The sequence below is a fragment of the Phyllostomus discolor genome, chromosome 1 (assembly GCF_004126475.2).
Source record: "Phyllostomus discolor isolate MPI-MPIP mPhyDis1 chromosome 1, mPhyDis1.pri.v3, whole genome shotgun sequence".
NCBI lineage: Eukaryota > Metazoa > Chordata > Mammalia > Chiroptera > Phyllostomidae > Phyllostomus > Phyllostomus discolor.
The window spans coordinates 45,764,548-45,792,455 of record NC_040903.2 but is presented as its reverse complement, the minus strand read 5'-3'; the positions used below and the strand labels follow the sequence as shown (position 1 = coordinate 45,792,455).

Sequence of the window (27,908 nt, the reverse complement as noted above, 5' to 3'; positions counted from 1 at the left end):
GTGTTTTGAATAAACCATGCCTTTCTCCCCTCACAGCCCAGTGATTAATATTAACTTGTTCTCTGGCACATCAGAGAGAGTTGTATGGCAGTTCCTTCTGTGAAAGAGTCTTATGGTGGTAACGAGTTCCTGGGGTTCGGGCTGCATAGCTGCTGCTGTTAGCATTGTATTGGGCACAGAGTAGGATCCACTATTAGATGCAGAATTGGATTAGCTAATTCTGCTCTGTTTCACTTCTGTTTGCTGAACTTACAGTTCATTATTTAAGTAAAATGTTCTTCTTTGTTATCATCATTAGTAAAGGACAGTACTTAGAAAAAATGGTAAAAGGACAAAATAACTTCATGAAATACATACCTATTATCTGCTGGCCATTGTATTTGTTATATTATAGTATAGTAATTTGATACATTTCTGTGAAGCGTTTGTGACATGGAGATTATTCTCCTGTACTACACAAAGAAATGGAGGTCTTAAGTTGTAGGGAACTTGTCTGAAATCATACAGCAGGTTAATGGCAGTAGGGTTTTGAAACTCCCCACCCACTTCTCTCCCTGCTTCTGCAGCTTAGACTGAGCGACTGTGCAGGGCACACCCACAGCATGGCCCTTTTCCACCCCTGCACCCTTGACGTATGTGACTGCTTGCTTATGGCCCTTCTCCCCTGCCCCGTATGATGCAAGAACCATGTATAAATGGCTCACATTTGTATCCAGAATATCTGACACATGATAACAGTATAATAACTATTTGTTGAATAAATAAGAATCCCAAAAACTATGCCCTAGATGTCATTCCAAAAGAACTCTTTGAATATTCTCAAGTGTCATTTATTAAGTGATCATCATCTTCACTTTCAGACATTGAAAGACTAACAGCCTTAAAAGTTTAGAGACTGATAAGGATGATCAGGCCCCGAGCCTGTGAACAACCTTCATTTCCTAGCTTCCCAGTTGCTACCACTGCCTCTCCTTAGACATCACTGCCAAGCCCTCACAGCTCTAACGTAACAGCAATTTTGGCTTGGAATGGAGGGAGACAAGGGTCACTGTCCTCTTCCTTCTCTCCACATAACAGATTTTATAAGGCACACAGCATGGCCAAACCTGAGAGATAATGTGTACAGGGGCTAAGAATATTATTCTGGAATTAGAGGACTCAAACCTTGGTTCTGCCAATTATTAGTCACATGACCCTGACAAATTAGCTTATCTCCCCAAACCTCAGATCCCCTGTTTGTAAAGGGGGACTAGAAATGCTGTCTACCATATGGAGTTACTAGGGTTAAATGAGATAATGCATGAAAAGTACCTACGACAGTGTTGGGTACATGGAAAACATTCAGTGCTTGCTAGTGATAGTGGTATTAGTAACAGCAGCAGCAATGCTAGGTGGCCTCAACTTCCCTTTTCCTTCCCAGTAGCAGCAACACAGGATCTGTGAGGATTCTGCCCACACAATTGCTATTTCGAGTCCTGCCTGCCATGGAGATTTAGCCAGTGAGCCAGAGATGCTGATCGGCTAAATAAATCATGATTGTTTAATTTTGTTATCAGTTTGACACAGGAAATCAGTCTTTGAGAATTAGCTTTACAATTTCGTTGTTTATTGCTTGCTGCAATAACATGATTTCAGGTAAAGGTTCCAGCAGAATCTTTTTACTGTGTTCATCTCAGAAAATGAAATTCACCATAGGACAATTGGAAGTAGGTATGTTGGTCTTTCTCTTTTTTCTCCACAACCTGGGAAGAAAAAAATAGTATCTTATGCAGCAAAAGAGTATGAAATATTATAACTGGGGCAAGGAAAAGTCATGTTTATAAAAAATAGTTCATGGTCCTGGCTGGTGTAACTCAGTAGATTGACCACAGGCCTGCTAACCTAAAGGTCGCTGGTTTGATTCCCAGTCAGCACACATACCTGGGTTTTGGGCCAAGTCCCCAGTAGGGGGCATGTGAGAGGCAACCACACATTGTTGTTTATCTCCCTCTCTTTCTCCTTTCCTTCTCCTCTCTCTAAAAATAAATAAATAAAATCTTAAAAAAATAGTTCATGGTAACTATGTTTTGCTTCTTCTTGATGCAAACCTACTCTCTGTGGTGGTCCAGGTCTCTCTTCCCAGGCATTGAACATCATTGCTATATCTATGCAATGTTTTATTCCTAAAGTTTGTACATGAGTCTTACCTAAACTGCAAAAGAAAGGGCATTCTTTACATTTCTTTTTGAAATCACGAACATTGCTTTTTGTACATGTAAATGCTGCAGCAGAACTTCCAGAACAGGTTTACTGAGGCGTGTCTGTCATTCCAACCCTTCCTCTGTCTGTCAATATTCATACATTCGATGCTTCCCCTTTCTGGTCCAGGAAGCTGAGTGCAATGGCAGACAGGCAGAGCCACGCATGTCTTTGGGCTATTTAGAAAACTGCTTGAACAGTAACAAGTGCTGGCTGAAAGGCAGCAGTGCCAGCCCATAGGAAATGATAGAGGCCCAGAAAAACGTGACAGGACCAATATCGGGGTCTGTTAGGTACAAGGTGTAGGGGGTGAATCAGAAACAGACATTGAAGTGTGAGAGGGGGAAAGCCAGGGCACCCAAGAAACTACAAGTATATTTGACATTTGATTGAGATAGAAAGTATTACCTTTGGTAGTTTTTACTTTATGTTTCTCAAGAAACCTGGCTTTTGGCTACCAGTTCTGGAACCTGAGAGGGAAAAATTTAAATAAATAAATGACATGACATAACATATAGGAATTAAAATTTAAGATATTGTTTAAATTTAGAGAAGCCTGTTGCCTTGACTTTTGGAAAGAAAAATTAAAGTACTCATATATTGTACAGGGAGAGAGTGAACACGCTCTCTTTGAGCAAACCTCAGTTCAGACACCCTCAGCCTTTTATGAACTGCCAACGAATTTATCCCTCCCTTTACAGGGCCTGAGGTGCACAGTCACTCAAGTAGATGGCAGATATTGATTAATGCCTCTAAATATTTTGCATTAAAAATGTTTTTAAGAACTAATGATTTGCTTGGCTGGCATAGCTCAGTGGATTGAGCGTGGGCTGTGAACCAAAGCATCACAGGTTTGATTCCCAGTCAGGGCACATGCCTAGGTTGCAGGCCATGGCCCCCAGCAACCACACATTGATGTTTCTCTTCCTCTCTCTTTCTCCCTCCCTTCCTTCTCTAAAAATAAATAAATAAAATCTTTTAAAAAAAGAACTAATGATTTGTTCCAAAAAAATTCTCATAGACTAAGCACTCAGAAAAGTAGGGGGGTCTCAACCAATGTGAAAGCCATGTGTGAGTGTGCCGGAAGCATCGAGTGTGCACAAAGTACGTGTGTGTCACAGGTTTACCTGACATCTTTTCTTACACCATGTTGTCACCAAGGAGACAGCACCAAAACTGTATCAGAGACAGGCTGCATATTAGCTTTTGGTAATTGTGCTCTCCAATATCAGCCTCAGAGACATTGTGGGGAGAAGCAGGAGCTTATGGGGAGTTCTGTTGTATTTTGTTTGACCAGATATGCCAGTAGAATTTCAGTGGAAAAGAATATAACAACCTGTTCATTAAAGCAGGCTTGGGGCCCCTCTGCTTTGCAGCACTTGTCCACAAGGTTAGTGAAATCTGTAAGCAGTGACAGCAGCGCTTCATCTGTAAGTTCAGGCTTTAGCTTCACTAAGTTGACAAGAAACCTGTGGCCCAAAGATGTCAATGAGAATTCATTCAAGATTTCTTTCTTAAGCTCTTTTTCTCCAAAATGCTTGTTACAGTATCATGTATCTTGGGGGGTGGGGGGGTGGGTCTCATTTGAGTGAGTATAAAAAGTTAAAATATTCCACTTTTGAAAGGGTCTCCTGGAAGGAAAAAAGGGGGGTCTTCTGGAATTCTCCTATTAAACTTATAGGATGGATTGCCATGGTAACATTCTTTACAGGGTTATGTAACTACAGACAAGATAGTATAAAAACGTGAACATATATTAGGTCTTCATTATCACACTATTGTAGAATATGTGACTACATTTGATCCTTCTAGAAAATTTATTTCCACTCTACTTCATACAGGTATTGACTAAAACTAAGAAATTGGTCTTATTTCTTGAAATTTATAGTATTACCTAAGAAAATAAAAATAAAATTCCTGTCTCTTTTGGGCCCCTCCTTTTTTCAAACACTAAGTGAGATTCTCAGGGCAAACATCTAGGACATTCTCTCAAGAAAATCTGATCATTAGAATACTACCTATGAGCCTTTCTGCTGCCTACCCTAACTCACCTTTCCAAATCACGGTCTACTGGATACCCCAAGTCCTTAGCGAAGGAAAAGAGTAGCTAGGTTTTGATGTATAAACAAAGCAATCAATATGGTGTTTTTGTTTGTTTGTTTGTTTTTTGTTTTAATTGGAGAGACAGGACAATTTGATGGAAGGAACAGCACTGTGACACCAAAATCACATATCCATTACAATAAACCTTCTTGTCAACACACAGTGTGTCTTCAGATTAAACAAAAAGATGAATGGAAGAGAATGTCAGTACCTGTCTTTCTTCCTCTGGAGCTCCTCATTATGAGCCTGACACAAGTCTGTGTGAAAGGTAAATAAACCTTGGGAGGTAGATGGAGGCACATAGGTTTTATCAGCTCCCAAGGCCTCAAAGCAGGGCCTTCTGAAGGCAAAGCTGGCATTACAGCAGTGATCCACAGCAGGGTTGATGGTTCGGTTTTCATTTACTCCACATATCTCTCCAACAACTAAATCCACCTGCACCAATGAAAGTTGAAACTCAGATAGGACTTTAAACTAGAATGGAGCTTTGAAATACGGTTAGATGAGTAGATTGTTCTACATTCACTGATAACTTTACTCAGAAAAAAACATGCACTGCTAACACAACACTATGTACAGAGAGAAGTAGAAGCTGCAGTCCTGACCAGCATTGCATACAACAAAATTTCAAGCCATAGCAATTTAAATGCCTAGAGTTAATTTCTTGTTATTATATATATAAATTTGTATTTTTTCACTAAACAGCTAAATGAAAGTGGCAGCCAAACACTATGGCTCTTAGATTGATTCCCTTCTTGGGGAATCTCCCAGGGCACTGTTCACCCCAGCTCTAAAGAAATACACTCAACTTGCAACTGGGTAGGAAGCAGCAATTTTCTTACTCACCAGGTGGGGCAAGGGGGAGAATTTGTAATGTTACTTAAAATTATCAAGTTTCCCATATCATTCTGAAACACTATTATGATTCCTAAAACATTTACCCTAATTAGTTACTTCTCATATAAATAAGAAGTAAGAAAGATGATTTGGAGAGCCCCAATAAAACATTTAAGACATTCTATTTTGCTTCTTAAGGTTTTAATTCAGTGAGCCAAAAAGAAAACTTTGTATTCCTTGCTTAACAGTATTGAAAACAATGAAAAGAGGAAGACAAATGATTGCTATAAAGCAATAAGGATGTGTGTGTGTGTGTGTGTGTGTGTGTGTGTGTGTGTGTGAGGTACATCATCCATGCTCACCAAGTTATCGACGCAGGCAAACTCTTCACTCAGAGTGCAGCAGGTGGTCAAAGCTGTCACCATTTCCTCTCCAAGAAAGGTCACTTCATCAGTGGAAAGCTGAGGGGCCATCTTTGTGAATTTGATCAAGTAGCTGAAAGGACATTTGTCTGTTTGGTTCTGAATGAAGCAGATACCCCTGACCCTTCGAGGCTACAAACAATCAGTGTAAGCACAATGTGAACCTCAGCTGTCTCATAGAGAGGGAGAGAACTGCCTCTTCACTACCTGATTGTCTGTACCTTGCCTGCTAGGTATCTGTATTTTGGCTTCTCTCTAATTTCATAGTAATCTCACAAACTCTCAGATTTGCCTGTCCTATTTTACCTGTGAAATTAGGAGCACCTTGGCAGCAAATACTTTGGCTAGTGTGTCAAATTCTGCTTAAAATAGTTAACAAATATTTTAAAGAAAAAGTTTAATAAATGCATGTTGTAAAAAGATAATCTGAAATGAAGGAAACTAAGATCTTTAATGTGCTGAGTGACTTCTAAGCAAACAGCCAGATTGCAGAAATAGTGAAACCATACTTTTTACTTTTTATTTTTACAGCTCTATTAGCGATTTTATTTTTCCTTATTAAAACAGAATTTTTTATCATTTTTATTGTTATTCTATTACAGTTGTCCCAATTTTCTTCCTTTGCCCTACGCTACCCATCCCACCCCCTGCTCCCACAATCAGTTCCCACCCTGTTGTCCATGTCCATGAGTCATTCATACATGTTCTTTGTCTAGTTCTTTGTCTTCCCCTTCTTTCCCATTATTCCCCTCCCCACTCCCTCTGGACACTTTCAGTCTGTTCCATGTTTCTATGCCTGTGGTTCTATTTTGTTCATTAGTTTATCTTGCTCATTAGATTCCTCTTAGAGGTGAGATCATATGGTATTTGTCTTTCACCAACTGGCTTCATTCCATATTTTTCTTATGCACCACTATGTTCATAGAAGCACTGTGAACTTGGCTATTTAGCCAAATTGCTGGAATCAGCTTAAGTGCACATCAGTAAATGAGTGGATCAAAAATCTTTGGTATATTTACACGATGGAATATTATGCTGCAGAAAGAAAGAAGGAATTCCTACTATTTGTGACAACATGGATGGAACTGGAGTATATTATGCTAAGTGAAATCACATTTTTTAAATCATGTTTTGTTTCATTTTGATTTGAAGATGTTTGGTTTCAACACACACTACTTTAATATAGTAATTAATTAAGGAAACCCAGAATAACCTGCATATTATTTATGAATGCTCACTAAAAAATAAATATTGAAGTGTTAAGCAAATCCAGAATTATTTTAATAAACTCAGTAAGATGGGTTTAAATCCTGAACAAATCTTTCTTTACTTGGGAAATTGTAACAACCAAAAGTTTGCTTTACCCAAGCCCCACCCCTCGATAGGGAAGAATCCAGAAATTCTGGGTTGAGACTGAAAAAGGAAAATCCAAACAGAAACTGAAACATTGTAGAATCAGTTTGTCCAGGATCCTGTATTCTTTAATTTCTAGCCTCCTTCCTATCAAAGGCTTTATGTGACAGCTCAGTGTACATTCTTGACTTCTGTGGTTTTATTCTTTCCCAGAGTTTATGAATTCACCACAACTGAAAGACTGAGCTGAAATACTGACTCTTGGTGGCTCTCTGTGTTTCTTCCTGGTCACAAGTGTTAACCTAATGGTGCAGCCAACTTACTGGTATTTCAAGTCGCCTTCCCCCAACCTCTGGAAACGTTCACATTCCTGTTGTACTATTTGGAGGCTTTTCTCAGTTGTCTCATTGAATTTGCTTTCCTGAAAACAAGAACAATCATGTTTATGGATGTTTCCTCCGAAATTTAATCATAAACTTCACATCAACTTTTTGAATAGCTTTTAATTTATATAATATTTTTAAACTATCATTACCATACATAACTCACTAAATTGAGGGTATTTTTCTTTATATGTGTGTGTAAAAATTTGAATTTTATCAGTTATGGTTATAGTTAGATATGTTTTTTGCTTAAATATAAAAGTCCACATTTTTCATCATCATTTGGTACTTTTTGGGGGGAGATTTCCAGTTTATAAAGTATAATTCAGATCTTATGAGGACAATGATTATATTCAATTCTCACTGTGAAGTGGCCAGAGCAGTTGCTCTCTCTGTTTTTACACAAAGGAAACTAACTGGTCCTGTGAAGTAGTGATTTGCCTAGAATGGCCTGGCTGCTAACTATTGCTGCAGACTCTTTTAAATCCCATTTATCTTTATTTTATACCTTCTTCTCACTACTTAGAATTGGAAATTAAAACTTCCAATAGTTGTCTTCAAATATTTGACAAACTCTCTCTCATGAGACATAAAATTAGACATTGAATGAACACCAGGTAGAAAACCACACACGAGTGGGTGGATCACAAATTGTATCTCTGTGTTAAAAATAAAATGATGGCAGTGTGATTCAGTGATTCATTTAAGGATCAGAAAAATACCTCCTCATTCTGGACAGTGGCAGAGCAGTACCAAACTCATGTCTTCTTACTTTGTTGCTCAACTGTGAATGGGGGTAAACTGGCTTTTATGGTTAGTGGAGGAAATTATTTAAACAAATCAAAAGTAACACATATCAAGTGAATGAAAAATAAATCAGAAATGTCAAATAATTTCTATAATACATAGGAATTCATATACATTGATATTAAAACACTAATTTCAGTAGGAAAATGGGTAATAGACATGAATAAATTATTTATAAAAAACATAAATACTATAGCTAAAATTATATGAGAAAAGCTTGATTTCATTTAAAAAATTAAATAAATGTGTGCTTAAAACACTCTTACATATAAATCTAGTAAAGATAATTGCCACGTGCAATGAATGTTTGGTGAAGGTGAAAATAAAATGAGCATTTTCAGGCATTATTGTAGGCCTATATGCTAGTAAAAACTTTCTGGAAATTAACTAGGCCATTTGCATTAACTTTTTATAAAGTCTATATTTTGACCTAACAATTTCCCTTCTAATAACTTGTCTTACAAATAATTAATAATAAAAAGGATTAGCCAAAGAACATATATGCATAACCCACAGGCACAGATAACAGCGTGGTGATGGCCCTGGGGAAGGGGCCATGGGGGCTGGGGGTGGCTGGCAAAGACGGGGTGGTGGGGGAAGGAGGACTTCTCTAACAGTGTCTACAGTAAATACAAAATATAAATAAAATAAATATTAATAAAAATGAGTGAAGAGATATTTCAGGGTCACCTATAAAATTAAAAACAACCTAACTAAACATTTAAAATGCCCAACAAAGCAGGAAAGCAGCCACATAAATTATGATAATGGTATGCTACCATTTAAAAGATAAAGTACATTTTGATGTTTATTTAATGACATAATGTTTTCTATAACACTAAATAAAAAACATTTCCAAAAATTCCTCAAGAACTAGTATTTCAGTCTTATTCTAAACAAACACATATACAGGCTGGGGCAAAAGCAGGTTGACAGTTGTGAGTTCACAAAACACGGAGTTAATTGTTGTGTTATCTATATAAACAACTATGTATACTTGCTTTTGTCCCTCTCTGTATATGCACATTTTTGTTAAACAGATGAAAGAAAATGTTAATTATAGCTATTTCTTGGTGACAGAAAACTTTCATTTTTTTCTTTGTAACTTTTGGCACATTTCTAATCATCTTTAATAATCATTTATAACTTTACAATCATAAAAATTTCCAATATGGCTCAATAAAACACAAAGTACAAAAATAAAAATAAAATGTAAAATATTTGATGAGAAGAATTTTTTGCATCAACAACACAGGATTAGTAGCTCAAAACATTATATATAACCCAAACTAGTGATTTTGGTCAGCTTCATGAGCTTGCACTGAATTTAAAGTAGACTCAAATTAGTCAATCACATTTTCTACCTCCCAGACTAAAAATTGATATCAATTTTTAAGTGTTTGTTGTTCTGAGTTGTTGTTCATTTCTCTGCCGGAACCTACCGCATTACGGTAGCAGTCTGGGGGATTTTCTGTGTTGCAGCACTCTTTCAGGAGGTCATCGTACACACTGGCAATTCTTAAGAGCTGTGGGGTAGACAATTCTGGGTGTCTCCTTGAGTATTCATAAAGAAATCTGTGATATGTAAAATACTGTGTGTATTAGAATTTAGAGAAAGCAAAACACCAAATCCTGCTATCTTTCAGTGTAGTCAGATCTAATACTGAATTTGTTCTCAGATGATGTTCCTCCACTGGTGTGGTCAGTCAGTGAGTGATTCACGACCGCAGTTTGACAATAGGCGTTCATTTTACCTAGATGTTCACTCTCTCTCTCTCTCTCTGTTGTTCTTTCTGAAAGTTCATTTATTTCCACTGCCATTTAGTCCCCTTATACTCTCCTCCTTACTCTCCTCCTCAGACCCCCTGCAATCACCACACTGTTGTCTATATCCATGAGTCCTTTTTCCTCTTTTCTCAATCCCTCCCCTCCCCACTTGTTTGTCATCCTGCTCTCTATCTATGAGTCTGTCTCTATTTTGCTTCTTAGTTCAGTTTGTTAATTAGATTCCATGCGTGAGTGAAATCATATGGTATTTGTCTTTCTCTGGCTTATTTCACTTAGCATAATGTTCTCCATGTTCAATCATACTATCACAAAGGGTAAAATTTTCTTCTCTTTTATAACTGAGTAGTATTCCGTTGTGTAAATGTCCCATAGTTGTTTTATCCACTCATCTATTGATGGACACTTGGGCTGCTTTCATATCTTGGTTATTGTAAATACCATATGGTTATTGTTCATACAATATGCTGCAATAAACATAGGGGTACTTGTTTTTTTGAATTAGTCTTTTGGGTTCCTTTAGATGTATTCCCAGAAGTGGGATCACTTCTAGGTCAAAAAGCAGGTCAAATTTTAATTTTTTGAGGTACCTACTGCTATGCACAGTGGCTTCACCAATCTTCATTCCTGCCAACAGTGCACCAAGGTTCCCCTTTCTCCACATACTTGTCAACATTTGTTTGTTGATTTACTGATGATAGTCATTCTGACAGGTATGAGATAGTATCTCCTTGTGGTTTTAATCTGCATTTCCCTGATGACTAGTGACATTGAGCATCTTTTCATATATCTGTTGGCCATTTGTATGTTCTCTTGAGATAAGTGTCTATCCAAGTATTTTGCCCATTTTTAATTGGATTATTTGGTTTTGTTTTGGGGTGTTTTTTGTTTCTTTTTGGTTTTTGGTGTTGAATTTTGTAAACTCTTTATAAATTTTGGATACTTACCCATTCTCTCATTCTGTGGGTTGTCTTTTTATTTTGTTGATGTTTTCCCTTGCTGTGCAAAAACTTTTTAGTTTAATGTGGTCCCATTTGTTTATTTTTTATTTTGTTTCCCTTGTCTGGGGAGATATATCCAATAAAATATTGCTATGAGCAATGTCTGAGATTTCACTGCCTATGTTTTCTTATTTTCTTCTATGATTTTTATGGTTTGGGGGTCTAACATTTAAGTTTATATAGTGTTTTAAACTAACAATGGTTTTACTTGGAGGACAGAACTGTTAGACTTATTTGGTATTAATTATTCTGTTGGCAGTAAAGGACTTATCAGGGTGATGTAGCAGTAACTTAGAGTGGACCAGCTGTACCCTTTACACTTTCTCATTTGCATTTACTGAGTCCTCCAGATTAGCACTATTTTAGAGCAGAGGATACTGTGTCTCTGACCAGTTCAGCACCTTGCTATTAGTGGAAGTCTAGAATTTGAACCTAGGTTCCATGTGATGCCTACTTCATTCTTTTTAAAACTATAGAACTCTTCTTAACACTCTTCTCAAGAGAGGCATATCTTCTCTAAATATCTCAGCTGTGTATTTATAATCCTCTTCATAAAAGAATCTTATCCACTTAAAATAAATTAAAATGGCCTTCCATGTTTTGTGAGAGCAATATTTCAGGAGAATTTCTGAAGTCCAGTGAACCCTTTTTAACTCTTTTGTTTGGCAGCTTTTGACTGTCTTGACTAATCTTGGTTTTTCTGACCTCATCCCTCCCGCTTCTTCATCTGCCTTCTCAGTCCCATTTGTGGGATATGTTCCCATGTACAAAAGTAGAGGTGGTTAGTCTTCAGAGAATGAAGGACTGATCTTAATATCTGACCTAAGTCATGGACCTTTCCCCAAGAATAAAATTATACCTAAAAACATGCCACCAAAGCATTGCACACAAAAACCCTTGCTCGGTAGATTCATTGAAGTCCTGTGTCAAACATTCACATCCAGAAAGGCTGCACCTTAAAACTCTGTTTCTCACTCAACATGCTCATTGTTGCTCTATCATTTCCCCCCACACTTTAACTACTACTCATGTTATAATAGTGATGACAGTGATGATAAAAGTTGTTTTCATTTAGTAAGCACATGTGCCAGGCCCAAGCGAAATGCATTACATCTATCAATTTGTTTACTTTAATTTCACTTCAAACCACGACTTCTCAGAAGCAATAAATCATGGTGGTTATAAGAACAGGAGTCCAGAACCAGACTGCTTGCATCTGAACCCGGGCTCTACCACATATTTATTGGCTATATCACTTTGGAGCAAGTTGCTTAACCTCTGTGCTTCAGTTTCCTTGCTTGTAAAATGAGAATAATAAAAGTGTGCTAACCTCAGAGGAGGTTTGTTTTTAAAATTAAATTTGTTAGTAAGTGAGAAGCACTTAACATTTGGTAAGTATTCAGTAACCCTATCTTTAGTCCAGGCCTCCTTCCAGAACTCCAGGTTGTCATATAAAATTGTCTCGTGACAGTCCCAACTAGTTATTCTATAGGGACCACAAAGTCAGTGTGCATAGGTCCAAACACACCCTCCTACCCCCGAAACCTGCTCCTGTGCCCATGCTTCCCATTTCATTGAATCCAAAACTACTTACCAACCACCTAAGCCCCAAACTGGGATTCAATCCAGATGAAGTTTCTAAAAAACAAAAGTGATTTTGTCCTTCCTTATTCTTCATTGAAAACCCTTCAGTGGCATCTGTTACTTAGCATGGCTGCATGATCTGGCCCTTTTTCCCTCTCACTGCCCTGTTGTTCACTGCAGGTACTCTCCTCATAGCCACACATACACACATGGATTTATACTCCGATCCTAGCTCTACCCTGTGTCTAGATTACCAAAATTTCCTCAAGAACTTCCTGCTGATCAAACCTTTCTAGGGACCCCAGGTAGAATTGCCCACTTCCCCCTCTACCTTCACATTACTTAGCATATAGTGTTATTGGAAATAAAAGAACATTTCCTACACTCAGTTATACTTCTGTTTCTTCTCACACCCTACTTCTTAATGATGAAAACTTACTGGGGATAGAAACCCTGTCTAACCTATTAAAGTTCCTGGATTATACTTCATTACCAATAAACTTTGAATGAATGGATGAATATTCCATGAATTTTATATATGATGAATTAAAGTACAGAAAAGTTAACTTGTCCCAGGGACTCAACCAGGACCCAAATCTTGTCCCTTTGGTTCCAAGTCTACTAACTTTCCCATGAACAGCTAGAGGGTGGCACAGCATGGAAGGCAAGCCTACAATTTCTTAGGTCAGAACTTCTGGGGTCAAATCCTTACTCTGTCATTTTTTTTTTTTAGCTGTGAACTTTGAGCAAATTACTTAGTTTCTCTGTACCTCAATTTGTCCATCTGAAAAATTGGGGGAAATCATTTTTTACATGACATTGTAAAAGTTGAAATAGATAATCTATATATAATACTTAGCCCATTATCTGCCACATGTCAAGGATTCAGTAAATGTTAGCCATCACTATTATAACAGAGTTGCATTTTCTGAAAATTGTGAAAATACTATAATCTGTAACCGTGACTTTTTAAAATTATGTAATATCCAATGATTTAAATGATCATCTTTTCTTCCACCCAAATTAGCCAAAATAGGTCAAATCAAAAGTTTCTGTTTTATGATTGTTCTATGATTATAAATTTCAATATAGAGTTACATTACTTAGCCATGAAGATATCTTGGTCAGCTTTTCGTTCTTCACACAGATGTTCATTTTCAGTAAATTTTGATTCTTTTAGAGATAAATCATTTGGTCTGTCATCTTTATTTGAGTTAATTATGCACTCGCCACGTTCTGGTATTTTCTTTTCACAGCACTTTTTAATATTGTTGGAGATGGAATCTTGTTTTGAACAAATGTGGCTCATAACTTTGCTCTGTACCAAGTAAGAATGAAATGAATTTATTCTGACAGTTTTGTCAGGACTAGATTTTCCTTCAAAATAGAATGCAAAGCCAATCATGAGCATAGCATCTGAAATTGCTTCATTTTGATGGATAAAACTTATTTAAATTTTATATTAATTTAATTCACATGAAGTTTCATATTAAACAAGCTTTATTACTCAAGATTTTAGATGATATAACTATGAAAATGAGACTCTATTATAAATTCACATTTATTGTTAAATATTAATCATTTAAATAATTTACCCCTACTTCTCTGATATATTGGCATTTTAAATTCTACATGTTGCTTCTTTCCCATAAAAGTTTACCTGTGCATTAATGAGGGCCACCAGAGACATGTTACTTTAATATCATTAATCCTAGATTTCTTCTCTTGTGACCTGAAACTACATTGCCAAGCACATAGTAGAAGCTCAATAAATATTTGATAAGAATGGCAAACAAATGAACAACTACCAGATGAAGACTTCTGAAACACAAGCTATTTTACTCATTATTGTCATTTTCTGATGGATATTATTAATTTGAAGCTATTCAAGTTATTAAATGATGTATAAAATAAAAAGTCTTACTCTATCTCTTCATCCCAATCCTGATCTCCACATAAAGTTGTAAGAATAAGAGGGTGAAGTTATCTTATTTACACAATAGTTGAGTAATTTTTAAAAAGCTGATCTGGCCCCTAGTTTCTTCTCTGGACTCTCCAGAATAAGGCTGCACATTGCTCCTACTGTGTTCCAGCTTCACATTAACCACATTGAGTTTCACCAAAACGGCAGGCCATTCCCGGCCTCTGATCAAGCTGTTGCTCCCACCCAGCACCTTTCTCTGGCGCACACTGTGGGTAAAGAATGGAATGAAGCTCTAGGTTGAAGTGAGAAGCAGAATGAGGGTTGGAATCATGTTTTCAATAAACTACCATGAACCCAGTCTTTGCAAACAGACGCACATCTCACTCAAGGCCATTACTGTTTTAGGCAACATACATCTTATTGTCTGGAATTCATTTCTATTTTTAGTAAACTATAATTTAATTCCTCATATTTCTCTATAAAAGTATCAAAGAAGATATTAAGAATATAATATGATCTCTTTGTCTCAGCTCCACACTCCATAGAAAAATCTTGAATTATACCCTAATTCAGTACATTATATTCTAAAACCCACACCTCCATAAACAAACAATACAAAAAATAAATAGCTAGTGAGGTTGCTTTTAACTGGTGTATGCTTAGGAACAAAATAATTCTTGGGGACATCTGTTGTCCACTGCTTAAAATAAAATATGTATATCTTCATGTTCTAAAATTCAAGTTATTTAATTAATATATTCTTTCACTGAAAATTTGAAAAAGTAAAACTAATTAAATGACACTATGAAAAAGTCTTATTTCAACTAAGAAGTCAGGACAATTTTAGTGAAATTGGTTATCTTTTTTGTGCATAAACAACTTAAATTAAGTCAATATATTTATCAGAATATACCCTTAGAGAATAATATTAAAGAACAGAATAAGAGATATTTTTTATGTATTTTTTCATTACCATGTATCCCCCTATTCTAAATTAACATATCCACTTATTCAGAAAGACTACTCCTAAATAACCTGGGGAAAATCAGAGAAAACAGCTCTTAAAAACAAAGGAACAAATCGTTCTCTGGGCTTTACTATTTATTTCTAATATCTCTAAAAGAGGATTTCCAGTATTAAAAATACTTTAATCTGGTCTACATAAATGTTCACAATCCTAAATTTATGACATTTTATGTCAAAGATATTTAGCCACATGAAATAGAATCTGCTGAATAATCTAAAAACAATCACACATATTTAAAAAGCCCAACCTTTTATTTGGGCTTATTTGTTAACATTTTACTTTTTATTACATGTATTTTATGTTATTATTTAAGAATCTGTTAACATTCTCATTTCATTGAGGTAGAGTAGCCATGAATTAGTGCTACTTCTGAATAAAAAAATGGCTGTCACAGCCACTATCTTTACTCTGTTTTGGAGAATATTTACCCTGCCATGGACGCACTGCACAGCATCCCCTTCACAGCACACATCATACTTGGAGGAAACATCTTGGAGGAGGGAAATAAGTTCCTTAAATTCAATCCTGGGGAATTTGTTACTAAGTATAACAATGTATCTGGAAAGAGAATTGATAAACCTCTAAAAACCTTGAACAGCAAGTAAAATGAAAGGGAATTATTTGATGATACAATACAAGTAGCTGCAAAAAAGCATTGGTAGCCTTGATTTTTCACAGGTGTCTTTATCAAAGACTGTTTATGCATTGCATGACCTCTATGATCTGTTTGAAAATCCTAGTTTGAGTCTGGGCTGGGGAGTACAGGGGAAGGCCTGAGAGATATGCTCTCTTCCATAGCTTTTATAGCAAAGCACACCTTGTAAAGACCACCGCTGTGTGCTGTGAGTCCGTGGCCAGCATAGGTAATCCATCACCTATGCTGAGCCTATGCTCACCTATGATGAGCAGGAGCTGTTTCCTGGGCATCAATTTGAAATCTCAGAATTTTTCTCAAAACGTCGCACTGGTACCATTACTAATTGATTAGGGTGACCAAGTGATATAGAACTTATCCATATAAAGTTGTTTCTTAGTCATTAAAGTCAACGATGGGTATCTATGTCATACTAAAGCACATGGAAGATTAGTTCCCAACTCTCAGGCCAACCAGCTCAGATTCCCAACTAACCAAAAGAAAATCTCAGAAGTGGCCTTCTTTCTCTCCAAGCTCTCCATACCTCCCAAGTCTTTTTTCATCCCAACACAGTGTCCTGGTTCTCAGTTATCTACATAGACTCAAGGACTAGGGAGGGTATAAATAAAGTTATCAATGATTTAACAATGTAGAACACAGACAAGATAATACAAGTATAGGCAAGATACATATTATAAAACTCACATAGAGTTTAAAACTTGTTGTCCAAATTTCACATATGCCCCACAGACATTTTTTTGATAAGAAGATAATCCTTTTAAATATCGTACGACAGTTTCTGCCTGAAAGAGAAAGAAAATCCTGTTGAAGCGGAGTAAAATCCCACTATCTTTTATTTCTTAACTACATGTCAACCAAACTATTCCAAAGCTTGCTCATAAATAAAAAAAAATATCGATGGGGTTTTCATTGTAGTAAATTTACATATCAGAAAAATACACATTTGTGGCACATTATAAAGGTAGAGCCAGTCTTTCTGACGACTGACTTGCACTTGGAGGGAAGGTGAATATTCATCTTCACTGGGTGACTCCATTTTGTGGTTAGCTAATAGAAGGCTGTTAAGGATAGAAGATAAAATGTCAAATTTTATCCTGAATATTCACTCACTAGGGCTTTCTTTAGAAAAAAACAGGAGAGGCCTTGTAAACTGGTGATTGTCTTTCAAGGGTCTCAGGAAATAAGAACTTTTAGATCAGAAGCAGGGGGTCAGTGGGTTGAAAACCAATAACAGTAAGGAGAGAATGGTTATACATGATAAATGATTCATTGCTATGACTTAATTTTCAATAAGGATCTACTGTGTTGGATGACTTCTTATCCTTCGCTATGGAATAAATGCAATACCTACCTTTATTCGAAAGCAGTTAGCTTTGTCTTGTTCTTCGCAACATGTTTTAGTCATCTCCTCAATAAGGTCAGTGACTCTAAGAAGTGTAGGGGCGAAAACAAAGGGGTTCCTTCTGGAAACTTCATAGATGTAACTATAAAAGAAAAAAGGAGAGAAGGAGGGACAGGAAAGAAGTAAGGGAATGGTAGAGAGGGAAGGGAAAGAAAATAGAAGGGAAAGGTAAGATGGGAAAAGGCAACGAGATCAAGTTGTGAAAATGAAAGTGCAAGGAAGAAGGATTTCCCATTAGAGAATCTTCGATATAAGGCAGCATTATCCAGTCTCTGTTGAAAGTCTTTTGGAGTCTTATCATTCACTGAATTGCCACCTCTGAAGTGTGTGATGATTGCAGTTCTAACCTGAACATTGAGCTGTGGCTATTCTCCTTATCTTCCATGCTGCCAAATGGTCAGCTTCTCTTTCTTCCACATTGAGAAGAGTCACCTAGTCACACTGCCTCTGAGATTAGGGATCATATTCACTTATGTTCATATAAACTTGTGATTTAGGTTTTAATGAGTACACTGGCTTCCTGCTTCTGCCATTATGCACTATTGAAAGCAGGTTTTTACTTAACATTTATTGATTTCATGTTTACCCTCAGTACATGCTGCACCTTCCCTTTGGGAAGGCAATATTATTTCCTCCACTAGCAATTTGTCACCATGCACACACTTCTGTTTTAGGACTTGCCACATTAGAAAATGCATATCATTAATAAAAGGACCTTAAGCAGGTTTTGTATCTTATTCATGGTTATATTCTCAACACTGAACATGGAATCTGACACACAATAAGTGGTGAACAACTTAATTGCTCAGTGAACACAACTATGTCCCTTTAAAATAGATGTAAGATATTCTTTAGTCTAAGAATAATTCTTCAGTTACATCATTTTTAATTAAAATGAAACTTACTTGCTTAGAAAAGATTCACTGTTATTTTTATAAGCTTGACATTTCACTTCAGGATCCAGAGTAGGGAGAGGAGGCAGGAATCCTACATCACCTTTCTTATTACGGAAGAAACAGCGTCTTCTTTCGTCATTAACCTTACTGCAGCAGTGTGAAAAATTATGTTTTTGTGGCAGCCCCTCCATAGCACATATTGTTTCCAGTAAAACATCTTGCTGGACAACAGAGAAGTAAAAGACACTTTTCATTCATTGTGAAGTTTCTCAACATTTTGAGTTGATACTATGATTAGTGAGCATTGCCCTTTGGAGAAAAGATTGCAATGCCCCCAGCATCTTGACCCACACCCTTGACAACCATCTCACACTTCGTGAAAGTTTCTCTACCCTATCCTAAGGCTCTTTCACCTCTTACTTTTTCTTTGCTGCTTATATTTCACTTGCGTAACAGTGATTTTTCTCCTCTCCCAAGGTGATGAAGTCAGAGTGGGAAGGTGTTGGTAAAGTATTTAGTAGTGGAGTTGAGTAATAGTTTTCTAGAGATGCAGATGGTGACCTTATGTGGGAAAAGCCAAGAAAAGAGGATGTGATAGTAGAGTACATATGGAGAGAAGCAGCTAAGGAAGATACCTCTGTTGTCCTTCCTGTGTACTTTACCAGGCTTTTGGCTGTCCCATGCCTATATACATACAGCATGGACTACAAGCTCATGGTCAAGTCCTGCTGTGCAAGGACTGCAATCTCATAGTAAAGTCCCCCTGTGCATCATAATACAGAATTGTATCTCTCTTAGAAAACTACCTCATCCTAAATACTAAAGTCAGGCAAAAATAAAAATGAGGGACACAGAGTATCTCTCTTTTTAGACTTTCAAGTCAAAAATTTTCTGTGTTGACAAATAAGCTAGTTTTTTTAAGAAATGCAAATGGCTTACTTACAGGTAATTTTAAACACTGGGAGAGTGTGCTGTTGGCTAGGCATTGATCTTTGTATTCTGTCATGGCTTTTGCCAACATTTCTGCTTCCTCAAATGATGCCTCCTGAATATATTGAGCAAATGCAATGGTGGTGCTGCAATAATTTACACAGAGTACATAATGAGTACCTGCAGAATTTCCATGTATGTTCAACAAAGTCTAGGAACACCCAGTTGTTGAATAGCCTCTGGAAATTATCGAAGTGTGAAGCTACAAATTATACAAGTTCTTGACAATTAAGATACCTTATCTGAATTTTTTGATTAATACTGTATTTACTTTTTTGATATGGCTTTTATTTAATTAAATTACTTTTGAGAAGCATTAACAGTTCTGGAATATATCAGATAAGATTATGATAAACACCATCATCATCAAAAAGAGTTTGTAGAAACTCACATATGTCCAACATTCTCCTCTATAAATTTCTGGGTAGTACTAAAATCTGAAAAGCAAAGATATTTAAGTTATTCTATATCCTGGTATTTTAACATTTTCCCAATAAATAACTATACAACACATCTAAATTTATCAATACAAAGTATAAAATAGAAAACTAAAGTAGAAATAATTTTGTATATTTAATAAGAAGGAAAAAGTCATATGAACCAAATATGGAACGTTAATCACAGCTAATCACATGCTCAACATAAACTTATTTAATTGAATTGACTTGAATTAATCTCAAACTGACCAGACTTCAGAGTTGCCATTGATGGCTCCCTAGCCACAGATGTCAAATATAAACATCATTTCCATGTTAAGGACTTATCATGCTTGACTATAAAAGTAACATGCAGGTAAACTGATAGGTGATATAATGTCACAACAGAGCCAAACAAGAGCTGCCATAGCATACGGCAGTCAGCGTAGTTTACAGTTCCAGCCAGACACACCTATATTTAGGTGATCTCCAGACTAGTCTCAGATCACTGGCTCCTTCCCAATGAGCACAAGCCTAGCACATTTACATTTGACAGTATAGACTACTTTTGTGGAGTCCTTACTTTTGCAAAGTAGTGTGCTATATGACATAAAGCAATCAATGATGACCAAGACATCCTTTTTGGACCTCAGGCTCCTAAGTACACTCACAGTGCAAGCGACCCTTGAACATGATTATGTGTAATCCAGTTTATAATGTTTATGACAACACTGAGGTTAAACAATCATATACTTTACACAGCATTCACCCCAATATTTCCAGTACCTACCTGGCACCTGCGTAATTATTACAATATTATTGACTATATCCCCTATGCTGTACTTTACATCCTCATGACTATTTTGTAACTACCAAGTTGTACTTCTTAGTCCTAGTATGCTGCACACTTGAAGCTAATAAAAATAATATTGACTGTAAATTGTAATTGAAAAAAGTTTTTAAATGGAAATCTATTTGGAAAAATAACCAAAGAAAACTTCCCTAATTTGGTGAAGGAAATAGATTTGCAAGCCCAAAAGCACAGAGAGTCCCAAACAAGATGGACACAATGAGGCCCAGCCTAATACACATCATAATTAAATGCCAAAGGTTAAAGATAAAAAGATGGGAGGGTGGTGTGGGGGAATGGGTGAGAGGTGAGGGAATTAACAAGTACAAATAGGTAGTTACAAATAGACATGGGGATGTAAAGTACAGTATAGGGAAGGGAATAGCCAGAGAACATACATGCCTGACCTGAGGACATGAACAAAGGTGTGGGGATTGCCTGAGGGAATGGGGGGTACTGGGTAGAGAGGAGCAAAGGGGGGAAAATCAGTACAATCGTAATAGCTTAACCAATAAAATATAATTTTTTAAAAAGGAGCACATTTCAAAAAAAGAAAAATTAAAAAATAAAATGTATGTGATATCCTAAAATAATGTGAGTAAGTACCTGACAGGGATGCTTTATGATCCTTGGGTGAGGAATTAAAAATAGATTATAGGAGGAGTGGCATGCAAGTTGAATCTGAAAAAAATGTACAAGATTTCAGCTAACAAAAAAAATAAAAGGGTTCTTCTTTCTGTGTGGATAGAATGAAGTAAGAGCACAAAGGTGAGAATCTTGAGATGTTTTTAGGGAAAGGCAGTTAATCCACTTGCATCAGAATATGGGCCATAAAGAAGGATAATGGAACCTACTATAGAAAGGATCTGGATCCAGATTACAGGAGTCTTACATACAAAACTGGGAGTTTGGGCTTCAACTGGAAGACATAAAGAGCCATTGGAAGATTTATGTAAAGTGATTATTTTTATATGCCAAGAAATACCAGCCAGGTAGTAGTATATCTAATATGCTGGGATCTCCCACAGTGCCTGATAATAAAAAGTGACAAGTACTATTTGTCAAATAGATGGATGGAATAATGAATGGATGGATGGAAAAAAAGGAAGAAACCCATCAGGAGACTTTTGTGATTGGAGGGGATAATGGGGGCGGGGAAGAAGGGTTTTCAGGAACATGTACAAAGGACACATGGACATACCCAAAGGGGGGTAGGATCAAGAGTGGAAAGTGGGGATGGCTGGGGTGGGGGCAGTAGTAGGGGGAAAATGGAGACAACTGTTTTTGAACAACAATAAAAATATGTTAAAAAGAAAGAAAACTCAGCAGGACATGGATTTTGTCAGGTAATCGAAATGCAGAAGAAATCATAGATGTGAAAAATAGAGACAAAAATCAACAAATATTTGAACAGGTTGTTACAAGGGGCAAACAAGAAGAAAAACTCAAGAATGGCCAATTGTGTTCAAGCCTTGTAACTGGGTCTCACTAGCACTGTGGGGGGTCAAATGGAGTAAGACACAATCCTCACCTTTGGGGCCACCGTGACACTTTTGGCACCTTTGTGCAAGTTACAAAAAGGTGCTCCTTCCAGGCCAAAGGGATTACAAAGAGACATCTCCTCTGATGAGAGGAAGCTCAAAATGTCCCCCCTTTCATTAGAAGAAATATAAACGTCACCCTTTCCTTCAGACTGCCTTGCACAGTCTTGTGAGCAGGGGGCTGTGCAGGCTGAGGAGATTTATAAACTGTACAGTTAGAGGTCCCGCCATCCCTCCAGGTGTTTTCTACCCAGTTAAGAGTATGCTAAATAACTAAAGGTTCCAGAAAAATCCCAACTCGGATCTAGTAGTCCACTGTTACCATGTACTCTACACTTTTGCAAGAAATATGAGTATTTCAAGATCCAAATTATATCTCCCAACAACACTTCCTATACTGGAAGGTAACCAGTACATTGCTGGGTGTGGTAACTGTCTCTATAGGTTGGATAATATGACCACCAAAATACAAAAACTGGAATAGCTCAGGATATCTGATCAGTATATATAAATTAGTAGGGGCATGGGGGAGAAACAAACAAATGAAAAATTAAGTTGAAAGAATACAGGTTACAATAATAGAAATTATCACAACCTTAGTCATTCCTTAGCTGATTTATACAAGTAAATTTCTTACCTACATCTTGAGGCTTTGTGGGCAAGTTTAGGGATTCAGTCAAAAAAAACAAGAAAATAACAAAACCTATAAGTTTTAACTGTTTCATTTCTTTAGAAATCACATTCACACAGGAAAGTAATGTGATTGAGGAAAATCGGGGTTTTATGTTATTCTTTGACACTACTGGTAAAAAAGTAACCTGTTTAACCACTTTTTCACATACCTCAAATTTGATTGTTATTTGATCACACTGCAGAATTCTTGCTAATTATTAACTAGGAAAAATTATCTCCCTTTTTACTGGAAAAATCTATTGGTTAGGAAAAAAAAGTCCACAGGTTAAGTATGCACAGTACCTAATCAAATAGACAACTGAAAAAATGTCTGGAAATATTGCAACTGCTAAGAGAAAAAGAACTAAAATAAATAATTTACCAAATAGAAAACACAATGAGAAAGATGTTAAATTTTGCTGGTAACCAAAGGAAGTTTAATTTAAACATAATAAAAAATTATACCTCATAAAATCAGGAAAAAGAAATCAATTAAGATATCTTACTCTGGCAAACAAATAGCAAAATAGGTACCCATATGTTCAAAGCTTTTGGAAAGCACGTTTTTAATAAGGTTCCGTAATCTTAAAAGTACTCTTGTTATTTAAACCAGTGACCCAAGTTTTTGAATCTATACTAAAAACATGATCCTAACTGTGAAAATAGTTTATGTATATAATTAAAAGTGCTAATAAAGCAGGTGTTACTGAGAAGAGTAACAGTGTAGCCACTGGGTGTAATCTTACTAAGAACTAAAAAGTAGAAAATTTCCTAGAATTGCCCTACCAGAGGACTGGGAAGCTGGGGCACTAATCCACTGACTGAGGTATACATGAGCAAGAATAACAATCATGAAACCTTAAGAAGACAAGCTACTGGGGTGAGGCCTAGTATATAGCAGCACTACTGGATAGTCAAACAAATTCTGAAACATTATAATAATTGTAATTTTAATGATACTAACAATCGAGAGAGAAATATAACAATATAAAAATCTAAAATTATATTCAAATGCCTATCCATATACTAGAATGATTACAAATAGATCAGAGATCCAAATGTAAAGAGAAAAAAACATAAATGTTCTAAAAAATACAAATAATTTGGGGAGAATTTTTAAAACTATGATGCAAAACCCAGAAAAAGAAATAAATTCAACTACATAAGCTTTTTTTCTGAGACTCTGCATGGAAAAAATACTATAAACAAAGTCAAAAACCAAGAGGAAAAGTGAAAAAAAAAAAGACAGTTGCAATCTGCATTATAATATACAAAGAGCTCCTAGAAATTGGGCGGGGGGAGAAAAAGGACAACAATCTGACAGAAAAATAGTAAAACGATATAAGCAGATAGTACACAAGAAGGAAAAACTAATGGGCCTTAACCATAAAGAAAGGTGTTGATAACAATACAAATGCAAATCTAAACAACACCCCAGTGCCATTTCTCACCATTGTAAAACTCTGAAGTTTGATAATATATTTCAAGGATTAAACTGTTGGGAAATAGGTTCTCTCACCCATTGCTAATTTGAATGCAAAATGGTGATACAATATCTATAAAGGAGAATTTGGCAATATCCAAAAACATATATGTGTTTGTCTTTTGAACAGAAAAAAATTCTGATTGGTACATATACTAAAAATATAGTGCCACTATTATTAAATGACTAAAAACCTAGGTGATTCATTGTGGCATTATTTGTAGTAGTAGAAGACTGGAAATAATCCAAATGTCTGTTAGTAGGAGGTTGGTTAATAAACTATAGCATATCCACACAAAGAAATTCTATGCAGTTGTTTTTTTAAAAAAAAATTAGGAAAAACTCATGCTAATACTAAGTGATTATAAAGATTGTATTTTAAGTGAAAAAAGCAAGGTATTGAATAACATTTGTAATATGTGTAACAAAGATAGAATGGTGTAATAGGAACATATTTATACACATATTTGCTTGATGTCACCTCTCTCACTCCCAATACTGGTTATTTGTTTTTTTGTCTTTTTTCCATTGATAAGTCTGGCTAGAGGTTTATCAATATTATTAAACTCAAAGAACAAGCATTTTGTTTCATTGATTTTTATCTATTGCTTTTTCTATTTTCTCTTTTATTTGTTTCGACTTTTATCTTTATTATTTCCTTTCTTATGCTTACTCTTTTTTTTTTTTTTTTTTTTTCTTAAGGTGGAAGCTGAGTTCATTGTTTGAGATCATCCTTGTTTTACTGGTATCCCGCAAATGCTGATATTTTCATTCTCATTCAGTTCAAGATATTTTTAAATGCTCTTTTTGCTCCTTTGATTCATGAGTTCTTTAGAAATGAGTGATTTAGTTCATGAACATTTGGGATATTCAGAGACCCCACTATTATTTACTACAAATTTAATTCCATGCTACCAAGCAATTCTCTAGAATCTCACTTAACTCTTGGGGAGACAGATTCTTTATATGATAATTCACAACTGGGTTGGGCTGAGAGGGGGGCAGGGGAACTTTTAGAAGAGTTCATTCCTAAGAGTAGCTGCTCTGTGCTCACTTTTTCCCAACAGTTTGTCGCCTCCACAGTTTTTAGTTTACAAACATCAGGAATGAGAGAGGTGACATCACCATAGACATTAAAATAATAACAAGGGAATATCTTGAAAAATATTTTGCCAATACATTTTATGACTTAGATGAAATGAACAAATGCCTTGAAAGACAGAAACTACCAAAGCTCACTCCAGAAAAAACAGATAACGTAACCCCATCAACACCAGGCAATCTGGGCCACTGCTTCTGCTCTGTGTCTTACAGTAGCAGCGGGTGAAGCTACCGTCTTCTTCGCAATGCAGTGTGCAGACAGGAGCACAGGGTACATTCTGACTCCCTTCCACCGCTTCACCCTCCTTAAGGCCAGTTGCCCTAGCCTGTCGCAGAAACACACAGACACACGTGCACCAGATCTTTAACCTTCTCATGGAGGAGAAATGTATTTTCTTTTTTTATGTTAATTTTTAGGCCCATGCGTCTTCCTCTCCTCAGCGTGCCTTTTAGAAGATGGAGCAGTAAAGGAAGTCTCCTGTAGATGATAATGAGTAGAAGTGTGAGGAGATGATGGAATGAGCCCCACGTGTATCTGAGGGCAGTTTTCCCAGAAAAAAGAATCACAAAGGCAAAACTCTAAGCAGGAAATTAACTGATAACTTGAAAAGCAGCAAGGAGGCCACTAGCCTGAAAAAGGAGAAAGAGAAGAGGGCAGAAAGGGACCATCGTGGAGGGGCATTGGACAGACTTTACATTTCACTATGAGATAGTGGGAAGTCATGATAGGTTTTAAGTAAAAAAGCGGCGTAATGTGTGTGTGTGTGTGTGTGTGTGTGTGTGTGTGTGTGTGATGTGCTAGTAAGTGAGGTCCAAGTCCTGGCAACCCTATGAATGAGCGATTGACTCCACAATGTCCTGACCTCAACAGCCCTGCTCAGCTCTGGCAGACCGATGTCTATGGCTGCCTTTGTGGATCCACCCATTTCATATTCAGTCCTCCTCTTTCCTGCTGCCTTCTGTTTCCCCAAAATTATTGTCTTTTCCCAAGAACCGTACCTTCTCCTGGTTTGCTTGATGTAAGGCAGCTTCAATTTTGTCATTTTTGCCTCTAAGAATATTTCAGTTTTAATTTGTTTTAAGACCCAGTTGTCCATCTTTCTGGTGGTCCAGGGTATCCATAAAGCTCTCCTCCAACATTGTCTTTCAAATGAATCAATTTTTATACCATCCCTCTTTACTGTCCAGCTTTCACAGCAAAATATAGTCATTGAGAAGTTGAGGGTGTGGGTGATCTTAGCCTTGTTATCTAATGAAACATCTTTAGATTGGTGATATTTCCCACTTATTCTATTGTTATCCCCTGAATCTCAACCCTCTCATAAATTTTTGGCTGCAGGCATAATATACTTAAATGTAAAGAATCACTTCAATTAGTATGTTGAACCCAGAGCTAGGGATGGGGCAAAGGTACATGAAAGGACACTGATTAAGAAGCTATTGAAATAATCCATGTGTGGTATGATTAGGGCTTATATTATAGGTTTTGAGAAAGTTAAATTCTGGATATACTTTGAAGGTAGAGCCAAAAGGCTTTGCTCATAGGGGTGACATGGAAGAGAAGAACCATATGATTCTAAGGCTTGTGGCTTGAGAAACTAGAAGAATTGACAAGACAGGGGGAAACACAAGTTTGGGACAGGGCAGAATTCAGTTTGGAATGTGCTAAGTTTGAGATATTTCTGTATTATCAAAATGGGGATGTGACATATGAGCCTGGAAATGAAGAAAGAAATCCAAGCTGGGGTTATAAAGAGCTGTGGTCCCCATTTAGCTGGTATCACTGAATCAGTCTAGATGAGGTCACGTAGAGAGTGAGTTTAGATTCAGGGAAAGCTGCTCTGAGACACTTCAACATTTAGAGGTTAAAGAGTTGCAGAAATTGCAGCAAACAAGACCCAGGAGATGCAGCCATAGATGGAAAAAAAATCCAAAAGCCAAGCAGAAAAATGTTTCAAGGGAAAGAGAGTGACCAATTGTGTCAGATTCTACTGAAAGAGATAAGTAAACTAAAGACAGAAATTGGATTTTGAGGCATGGGACTCACTGGCAATCTTGACCAGAGGTTACTCTGAATCTTTATTTGTCTGGCTAACTTGTTATTTCAACGAAGTAAAAACCATTTAAAATCTCCAATTTGCCATTGTATTGATGTCATTTGTCCTTGTATTTCCAATCATTTTTTTCTTTATATATTTTAATGAAACATCATTTGGCTCATAAATTTTTCTAACCACTTTAAGTTCTTCATTGAACTTTCCTCTTAACAAAAAATTTATTTTTCTGGTTTAATGCTTTTATATTGAATTCTATTTTATCTTATTGTGACCTCTAAATTAATACCTTTCAGAATTAGAACAAAAATCAGATGAAGTCTAGAGATTTTGTAACAGAATGTAAGGTCCAGAGCAATTGAGCGAGAACTGAAAGCTTTCTGC

General features: G+C 36.4%; 1 protein-coding gene across 1 annotated transcript; it reads right to left on the bottom strand.

Annotated features, from left to right (window-relative positions):
- Nucleotides 1-1,584: 1,584 nt before the first annotated feature.
- AFM (afamin) lies at nucleotides 1,585-22,992 on the bottom strand. The gene is made up of 15 exons (XM_028506203.2): nucleotides 22,852-22,992; nucleotides 19,799-19,844; nucleotides 19,361-19,493; nucleotides 18,427-18,638; nucleotides 17,471-17,603; nucleotides 16,804-16,901; nucleotides 15,893-16,022; nucleotides 13,617-13,831; nucleotides 9,586-9,718; nucleotides 7,277-7,374; nucleotides 5,541-5,673; nucleotides 4,553-4,776; nucleotides 3,575-3,707; nucleotides 2,647-2,708; nucleotides 1,585-1,742 (listed from the first exon to the last, which is right to left on the bottom strand). The coding sequence occupies exons 1-14, from the start codon at nucleotides 22,937-22,939 to the stop codon at nucleotides 2,673-2,675; spliced, it is 1,812 nt and encodes a 603-aa protein (XP_028362004.1). The 5' UTR covers nucleotides 22,940-22,992; the 3' UTR covers nucleotides 1,585-1,742; nucleotides 2,647-2,672.
- Nucleotides 22,993-27,908: the final 4,916 nt, after the last annotated feature.